This window comes from Pagrus major, chromosome 9 (assembly GCF_040436345.1).
Source record: "Pagrus major chromosome 9, Pma_NU_1.0".
NCBI lineage: Eukaryota > Metazoa > Chordata > Actinopteri > Spariformes > Sparidae > Pagrus > Pagrus major.
The window spans coordinates 16593113-16602710 of NC_133223.1; the positions used below are offsets into that span (position 1 = coordinate 16593113).

Sequence of the window (9598 nt, forward strand, 5' to 3'; positions counted from 1 at the left end):
GGAAAGTGCTCCGGAAAGCCCGCTAACTTTGAGCGCGTCGTGCTCCCCGAGGTTGTAGGGCACGGGGAAAGAAAACTTATCTTTTTTCATCAGAGTCTTGGGCTTCCGCCTCGGTCTGTATTTATAGTCTGGGTGTTCCTTCATGTGCATCGCTCGCAGTCGTTTGGCTTCGTCGATGAATGGCCTCTTCTCAGACTCGGTGAGAAGTTTCCACTCCGCTCCTAATCTCTTGCTGATCTCGGAGTTGTGCATTTTCGGGTTCTCCTGAGCCATTTTCCTGCGCTGGGCTCTGGACCAAACCATGAAAGCGTTCATCGGGCGTTTTACGTGATCCATTGGCTTAGACATGTTGGCACAAATCACTCTGCGGGGGACAGAAATGGAGAAAAAAAAAGAAAAAAAAAAAGGATAAGTCTAAATAAGTCGCCCCCAAAATCAGAGCAGAAATCACACAACAAGGAGCGCTCTGAAAAGTTTCAGTCAAATTCATTCAAACAACTCACGACAGCTGCGAGCTCGTGTTTCTGGCTACTCACCTAAAGACTTCAATTCCTCATCCCCACCGGTGATTATCTTCTGTAAAAGTACAAGTGGCAGCGTCCGCGCGAGTGCTCAACTTATGTTTTCTGCTCCATGGTGGCATCCATCAGTGATACGCCTTCAGCAGAGAGGAGAGAGGGGGAAGCAGAGAGAGAGAGAGAGAGGGAAAAAAACGCTGTCTTGTTTTCCTCTTGTCGCCCGAGACTGTCAAACACCACTCAGCAGCAGCATTCACGCAAGTGGATGATAACTCCCGCTTGCCCCATGTGAAATACAGGCTTGTGTGGCAGGTAGTGAAAGTGGCAGTGGCGCATGCGCGGTTGCGCAGCGCACGCAGACGACCGCTGAAGGATTTTTTTTTTTTTTTTTTTTTAAATCCCACCCTGCTTAAAGAGGAAACGCATCTCGTCAGTCGTCATATATACATGTTTATTTACTATCTGAGAGTTTCTGCTCTCGCTCTGAGCGGTGGCCTCGCTATTGTTGGGACTCATTATGAAGTTTATTTTATTCTAATGAGCGACTTGTCGCGTCAGATCAATTAAAAGTCATTAACTTCTTTACGTTAAAGACGGATGTACCAGGACTACCTGCTGGATGAGCCTCTTTACTGTCACAAAAAGTGAGTGACTGCTGCAGACAGGTGCTTTTTTTTATTATTATTATTGTTGAACTTCAGGTTCTGAATCTGAGCCATCAAATACTTGACAAGCACACACACACACACACTCCTCTCTTATTTAAAGCGTGTATCATTACACGCCTAATCGCCTCTTCCCTCTCTGTTTTCATTTGTTTAATTGACAGTCAAGAAGCAGCCTGAATGTGCCATGGTGTCACTCCACTTTCTCACCTTTCCCTCCTCTCTCCTGCCCCCTTCTTCTTCTCCCCCTCTCCCCTTCCCTCATGGGTGGCACTGCCACAGAGAAGTATAGCGCGCACACAGAGGGAGGTAAAGAATATCTTCTTTAATTTTCTGATATTGTTGCGTTTTGTCGTAAATACGCGCACGCAGAGGAGGGTCTCAAGTGTTTCTAATCGCGCTCGGTGAAATTAATTACTTTCCTGAAATCCCCCCTTTTCACTTTCACTTCAAAGGACTTTCCCAAGGGCAGCGAGTCGACAACTGAAATTAGGTTGTCGAATATTCAACTAAGCAATTACAGTTATCTGCAGGACTTGTTGAGTAAATTGTAGGTTTAAGTGGTTTGTTCTCACACCCTCACCGTTATACATAATTATATGTGTACAAAAAAAAAGAAAGAAAGAAATGGAGAAGGGCTGTATCGAACAATATTATAAATGAGGAATTAGGCTGTAGGTCGAGCGTTTAAATTAGGATGTAAATGGATGTCAAAGTCAATTCAGCACACTGTTGTTCTCTTTTAACGCTTTAGCCTAATCTGAGGACAGTTCGCACAACACCTAATGCGGGATTGTTGTTGTTATTATTAATAATATTAATAATAATAATATTGTTGTTATTATTAAATAAAAATTGGACTCGTTTAATGAAAAAGAAAATGTCGACAGATTGAGGTAAAAGTTGAGTGATGACGCAATTTACAGGAGACAGCGCCTCTCCTTTTTTTTCTTCTTCTTCTTCCTCAGCCTGACATTGTCTTGAAATGTTTTCTGTTAACAAGGATTAAGCTTGTTTTATCGCAGCTCAGTGAGGGATCGGCTCCTTTTTGTCTCAAGTAGGGGGGACCTGACAAGGTGAGGATGATCCGCGCGTCAGGAGGACCGGATGAGAGACAGAGCTGCTGCTGCTGCTGCTGCTGCTGCCGCCGCACTAAACTGAGGCGCAGCATCTCTCAACACCGCGCGTCCCTTTTGTCGGCTTGTCATTCACCTCGATAACATTACAGCAATGAAGCGCTCCACTCACTCACTCACTCACTCACTCACGCGGGAGCATGTGGCTCTCATGACGCGCACACAAAAAAAAGCAAAATTGCAATGAATTATATGAATAAGTTACGGTGGAAAGTTCTTATCGGGAGGAAGCAATTCAGTGCGTCCTTTTCACTGGCCTCCCTGGAGAGTCCCCTCTTCTTCTTTTTTTTTTTTTTTTTTTAAATCCCTCTTCCCAGTTTTATCCAATTTATTTATTTATTTATTTTGTGAATGATTTGTTTTACCTCTCCTAAATCAATGCCCTCTGTTTTTCATTTAATAACACGTGTTGGAGGATTGGAGCAGATGCCAGGGCCTTGCTGAGCCTGCTCTGCCGGCAGCAGGCGCAGCCATCCAGCATGTTTCCTCCTCATCAAAATGTCAAGATTCGTCGTATCTACCTCACAAAACAGCTTATTATTATTTTTGCAAGCTGAGAAAACAGTAATTTACTCAATTTTAATGATATCTGATTTGTAAAAAAAAAAAAAAAAAAATCCAGTGTGTGTGTGTGTGTGTGTGTGGGTGTGTGTGTGTATATGTGTTTCCCCCCCACCTCTTTTACCTCTGCCAGGGTCCCTGGAAATAACACTTAAATAATTCAAGATGAGTTAGTGAGAGTGGGAGAATTACCTGCCGATAAAGCCCGGGTCCAGCCTCTGAGACGGAGCCAGCACTCCCACCTCACAGCACACTGATGATAAGACTGAATAGAAAAATATCATGCAAATAGAAGGCAGACAGCAGCAACAACAAGCCCATGGGGACATTTTTTTCCCTCTACCCGCAGAGATCGCACACAGTTCACTCTAAAGTGCTAAAGCCATCACTCTGAAATAGGAGACCCCCTGGAGGTGCAGGAATCTTCATGATAGCACCAAAACAGTTTATTCTGCATGCTCGACACTCCACTAACTCTGGGAGAAAGCACAGGAAATTACAAAGGGAGTTGATGAGGATCCCTGGATAATCCCAGTTTGCATAAAAAAGCCCTCTAATGTACTTTCTTTTTCTTTACAAAGTGTTTATTCTCTGAAGGAGGAGGAAGCCTTTAAATAAATTGATCTGAAGATAACATAAGTTGAACTCTTCCTATCAGATGGCTTCTCTTTGACTGGGTAAACAACAATATCTGGTGTTTGCCACTTCAAACAGGAGAGGAGAGTGAGTATTTACAGCCACATGAAAGTTTGCTCATTATCGGGGAGGGTTTGAAGAAAGGGAGAGGGAGGGGTCCTGATTGTGTACCTGATGTGGTTTTCTTTCTGCCTGTCTGATCACAGCTCTGCCTGGATCTTCCCCTTCCCTTTTCTCCAGCAGGAGCTGCTCCCATACGCGCAGGCCGGGGCCAAGACATACAGAAAGAAGCAGCAGATGCAAAAAAACAAAAAAAGAAAAGAAGAAAAAAAAACAACAATAAAGGTATCATCTCATTTTCATCTGAGGATTTTCATTAATCCTTATATGAAGATGCAAACTGCTCCACTTTTTACAGCCGATTTTCAGATTAAGGATTTACGCTGCGTGAATCTGGAGCAAAATATTTCATTAGTTTTGCTACAAACCTATTTAAAAGCGTGACTGAAAGAAGGAGAAATATGATATTGTTTGAAACATAATTACCGTCTGTGTTCAGTTCACTCTTTTCATCATGTAGCCTATTTTTATGAATCCTTCTCTGAAATAAATTTGCAGAAGATTAAGACAAAGGTATTCATATTTTTGAACAAGGAAACAAAATCTTGAAAAAAAAAAAAAATCAAAGCAAACATGTCGCACACACACCGAAGGACAAGAGTGTTTCCTGCCTGATGTGGAGCGTATTGAAAGTCAATTTGTCCCTATCAAGCGCCATTAGCCGCAGGATCTTATCTTAAGTGAGCCTTTGATAAAGTGCTAATGACAAACAGCGCAGTGTTGTAAGGGAGCCGATTGATTACTATTTAAAGATGATTGCATTTAGATTAGAAGTCATTTTGTCTAATGAGCTTTCTTTACAGCCCCGACAATACGTAGAAAATATGCTTAAGTGCAAGGCGACATAATGATCGGATTGGTGGAGGGACAATGAGAGACTCCAGCATCACTTCAAATGACTCACACACAAGCGTCTGAATAAATGCATAATTAATGTGAATAAAGTTAATATTTTTTTGTGGTTTAAATATGTGACCTATTTTGAACGTTGTGTTCTCAAAATACATTCAATAAGTGCCAAATTAGTTGTGCAGTTCTTTAATCATTCTAATTATACAGTCTTTATTGCTCCTTAGGGCAGACTTTCGTGTCTTTGTCTCACTGGGAATTATTTTGGTGAAGAACCAAAATGTTTACTCAACCACAACCTAAATATTACGCATATCAAGAGGAATTGAGAAATAATCCTCTCATAGAGCACAGTATTAACTTAATCACATTAGTGCAAATACTATTGATAGTGGTCATGATCCCGAGCGGAGGGAATCTGTAATTCACAATGAAACAGCCATACAAGCTAGAACAGACTACGCAAGCTAGTATGTGTTAAAGACTGGGGAGTGGAACAGGGGGAAAAAAATGGCCCTGAGGACTGAGCAAGTGTGCGTGAGTGAATGCTTGAATGATGGTAAAGAGGCAGTGGAAGAGGAGTGATTGTCAGCTCAATCTTCGAGGACCTGTGCTGACAGATACAACAAACTTTGAAAGCACATTATGGAAGGGAGAATGGCGACACAGAAGGATGTGGAGTCCGCGAGGTTGATAAGACCTTCATCTTTAAACCGCCGCTTGTCAAAGTATTATATGTAATCTCACACTGCAGAATATCTGCGCACCCTGAGGGGCAAACAAAATAGCAGCGGCGGCAATCAAACAGCTTCCTGGATCATTAGGAGAAAAAAAAAACAGCCTATCCTAGCCTCTGTGAGAAGTCAGATTTTTGAACTCTGATTGCTGCCACCCCCCCCCCACGGGTTGTGTGTTTAGCTTAAACCTTCCTCGTAGTCTCGGTCGCAGGGCCCTGTGGTCCAAATCCACAGATACTTGTTTCCCTTCAGGCGCAGAGATGACTTTTCCCATGATAGACTATTTTGAGCCATTTAGCGGATACATTATCGCTGGCCTTTCTTCCTCATTATATTCCCCTTATCGCCACAGCATCACTGCAAAGCCCCAAATAGAGAGTTGTAATTACCCCGACTGCCACCTGATAGCAGCCCTTCTATCAGCTTTATCACTCCAGGTCCTGCTAACTCATCACAGGGACAGAAGGGAAGAAAAGGCCCTGCTTGTGGCACAGCACCGCCACAGATAGCTCATCTCTCAGATACATTTATAGTTCCAGTTGGGATCAGAGAAAACTGATGCACCAAAGCAATTTTTTTTTTTTTTTTACCCACCTCTTCCCTTCAACCCCACAAAGACTGCTCTCTCTCAGTCCTTTCCTCGTCTCTCTCTCTTTATGTGGAAGCTGAATTGAAGCCGCTCGGCAAACAAAAAGTGATCCAATCTCCTTGAACCCGTGGCAGCGCAGTAACATGCTATTCCGGCTTTTCATAGTGTGCCATCGTCCTTCAAAGTGAGAGAGAGAGAGAGAAAAAATCCAGAGGGCAACTTGTTCATCTTAAACATCGCACACAACATCAAACACACTCGTATAAAAGTTGACAGTATAGTGCCTCCAGCTTATTAACCACCTCTGACCCCGGTTGCAAGTTTCCCTCGCGTTATGAATAGGAAATGAAGAACTGAATCTAAGGATTTGTGTTCGTCCGGGTTAAATGAACAGAAGTTAAGCTTTAAAGGTCAAGATTCATTCAAATTCACAGCCTTTTCAATGCACACATCTGAACAAATGTTAAATGTGATCACAAATCTCAAACAGGTTCAAAGTATTCACAGGTCTGCTATTAAAGATGAACTTCTGTGCTTTCTTTCCTTTCTTTTTTGTGCAAATTGTTGCCCATTGTCAGGCCCTTGCGCTCCATTCGAGAGTGATTTATGAAAAACAGACTAAATAAAGTTACACCTAAAGAAAGTACAAAAAGCTGATGTTTTAATTAAACTTGCACCAGAATGCTGACCTTGACAGCAGGTACCAAACGATGCTGTGAATAAATATTCCTTTAAAGCGAGCGTTACTTTAAGTGTTGTGCACAATGCTTGAAGTGTTCTGAGGAGTTTGGGGAATTTGGTGGACAACTATTGCAATGAAGACAGAATATTTAATCTTGCTGAGGTACCTTGAGAATCTGAGAAAGAAAGAAGCATCCATACGCTTGTGCTAAACTGAACATTCATATGTGTAAATAATTTCTGTTTGTGTTTTGCTTACTTGTTAATCACCTGTTAATGTGAAGACAAAGACAGGGAGGAAGCTGGAAAAGATCTTTTTATTATCCATAATTATCTTTCAATTCAGGATCTTTGTATTTGCATGACACACTCACAACCCCGCATCCCTTCCTGTCGCGCATTGTGCACGTCGCCGTGCTCTTCTCTATTACTTGTAACAATGAAAGGGCCTTTGTGCGTGCACTCATCAGTATGTCAAAGAAGCAGCTCAGAGTGACTGTGACCTCCATCAAATGGGAAAATTGTGAGGATGCATTGGAACTCTATGGGTTCCCATGGCCCGAGCGCCTTCTGACAGAGGCACTCTAACGCAGCCTGAAAGGACAAATCAATCTTATTTGAGGAGATTAAGTGACCAAGATAATAACCATGTCATTGAGAGGGAGAGAGAGTGGGAGAGAGAGAGAGAGAGAGAGAGAGAGGGAAAAGTCCCACTTTTCAAAAGGAGAGAGATGACCGAGCTCCTGCAGATGGCTCATTGTGGCGGCTGAATGTCACATCTCTGTAGGTGAGCCCTTTTATAGCCGCGTTGTCTGACACACCTCAGGGACAAAACATGTGGCTGGAGGAAGAGTTCATAACACGGGGAAAAGATTAGTGATCATTTGCGCTGCATTTCCCGGTTTGCATCCGTGGGTCTGTGTGTGTGTGTGTGTGTGTGTGTGTGTGTGTGAATGTGTGTGTGTGTTTCCTAAGCACGGGCTTGAATGACAATATGATCAATTGGAGGGCAAGTGTCCTGTCAGCACGTCCTGTTGGAGAGGGTGGGGGTGACGGTGGCTGTCTCAGGTGATCTCATTATTTGATGGACGCAGCAGTGGAGGAGAGGCCGCGTTCACACCGGCCTCTCTCAAGCTTAATCAGGCCATTACTCATGCAGAGCAGCGGGGGGGCTCTTATAGGAATTATTGATCATATTTTGACGGAGTATTCTCCCCTCTCCGTAATCAGCAATGCATTACTGCTCGTTCTGTGCACACAGCACACGTGACAGCATAGTTACATGCCGTTGCAGAGAGGGGGTTACACTTATCAGCATTCCAAAACAGGCCGGCGTTAAGATGTCTGCCTAATGATTTTAACTAATCTGTTTATTTCCAATGTTTATCTAAACAGCCTGTGAGGGGAGGGGGATACCGAAGGAAGGAGCACGGCTTTTCAAAATCAAGGACTTCAAAGCGCTAATCGCCTGCGTGAAGATTAATGAATTACTCTTACGAATGCTCCTCTCAGATTTCACTCGTGGAGTTTTTTTTTTTTTTTAACGTCTGGCTAAAGTCAATACCCGTGCAGAGCAGCTCCCTGAACCCAAAGGCCAGGACCCCGATCGTGGTCCCGCGGGACGTTTGCTAAAGATGCCGTGACACGCCTAAAGAGCAAAGCTCCAGCGGGGGCCCCGAGGGCTGTTTGGCAGCATAAGCCAAAAGTATCTTCTCTGTCCAATTTAAGCCTCGCCAAGGGGTCAAGTGAAATCAATATGTTAATCCATAAATTGTCCGGTGTGATAATTACTAAGGGGAACAGTAATTACAAAAGACATTAATTTACTTCTTAGATTTTGTGCCAGGGGAGAGTTTCACCCTGATTCATCTGGAGGCAAACAATTCACAGAGGAAGCGTCCCTTTTTTTTAAGCATTGGTCGATTCCTTTAAGGCGCACACACAGGCTCTCAGTCAAAGCACTTTTGGATATGCTAAGAGGAGCTTGTTTGAAGGTTTTTTGAACCCCTGTGTAGTCAGCTCCAGGGTTCTTACATTGATCAGTCAGTGTCGACAAAGCTTTCACAAAATGCACACTTGTTCCACCCGACAATGTGTCTTGGACATTAGCATAATAATAATATAAAAAATCTATACGGGCTGTTAAGGGAATAAAACCTTGATGTCGTCAGCTAAAGACACATGGAGCGCCACACAAAAGCCGCCATGCTTTAATAGGGCGACAACCTGTATACATTTTGATCTTTTTCATCCCGGCCACTTTGAGGCATGGCACAAACATTGCACAGGCATTCTTTTCTAAACCCCAGGTTGCAGCTGGTCTGCCACTCGCTGTGCACTGCCAAGTGCAAGAAATGGGTCTCTTTTATCAGGATGGAGCAAATCTGGGCTAATGTGTCTGCTAGAGAGTGTCCCAGGGAGCCTCGCTCTCCCATTCTTTGGCCATTCTTTCCACTTTTCTCCTCTCCTGCTCTTGGGATAATTGCAGTTTAATTGGGTGACAAGAAATGAAAACTGTGTCCACATTATCTAGGATTATCTCTTTTTCCTCCAGCCTGCCATCAATTCAAAGAAGCCCATTTATCAGCACAGGGAAGCCGATGCTTGGTCAGCGGAGGAGAAGCTTTGAGCACCAGTTAGCAAAATGAAGAGAGAAAGGGGCTGGGAGCGATGGGAGGGGGACCTGACAGCTAAGAAAAATACTCTTTGTATCTTATCGTGACCGTACATTCATCTTGAAGATGCATATCGTCTGCGCACTCTAAATCAATGAAAATACAATAATATTATTCGAGAGAATGATTTCACCCAAAAAAGGAAGAAAACTGTATCAGTTCTCTGACTCAAATTCAAGGGTAATCGTTTCAGCGTTGACTACGAGTTTAATTATCCAGAAACATTTCACAAACCTGCATCACATCACTTTAGCAACATGGACAAAACGTGTTAATGAATACCAATAAGCCTCCCAGCATTGTGGTTCAGATGTGCTTTATAGCCGGCTTCATTAATTTCCGCTGCATTCTTGAATTCTGTACGCCAAGGTTATAAACTTTGAGTCATACTCAGGCCAGCAGTAGCTCACATTCCTTTTTGTTTGAGCTGT

General features: G+C 43.2%; 1 protein-coding gene across 1 annotated transcript in view; it reads right to left on the reverse strand.

Annotated features, from left to right (window-relative positions):
• The window catches only part of sox21b (SRY-box transcription factor 21b), a 741-nt gene extending 393 nt beyond the window's left edge, over window positions 1-348 (reverse strand). Inside the window, exon 1 of the mRNA XM_073473946.1 lies at window positions 1-348. This exon is cut by the window's left edge and continues 393 nt beyond it. Coding sequence (XP_073330047.1) covers window positions 1-348 — 348 coding nt within the window.
• Window positions 349-9598: the final 9250 nt, after the last annotated feature.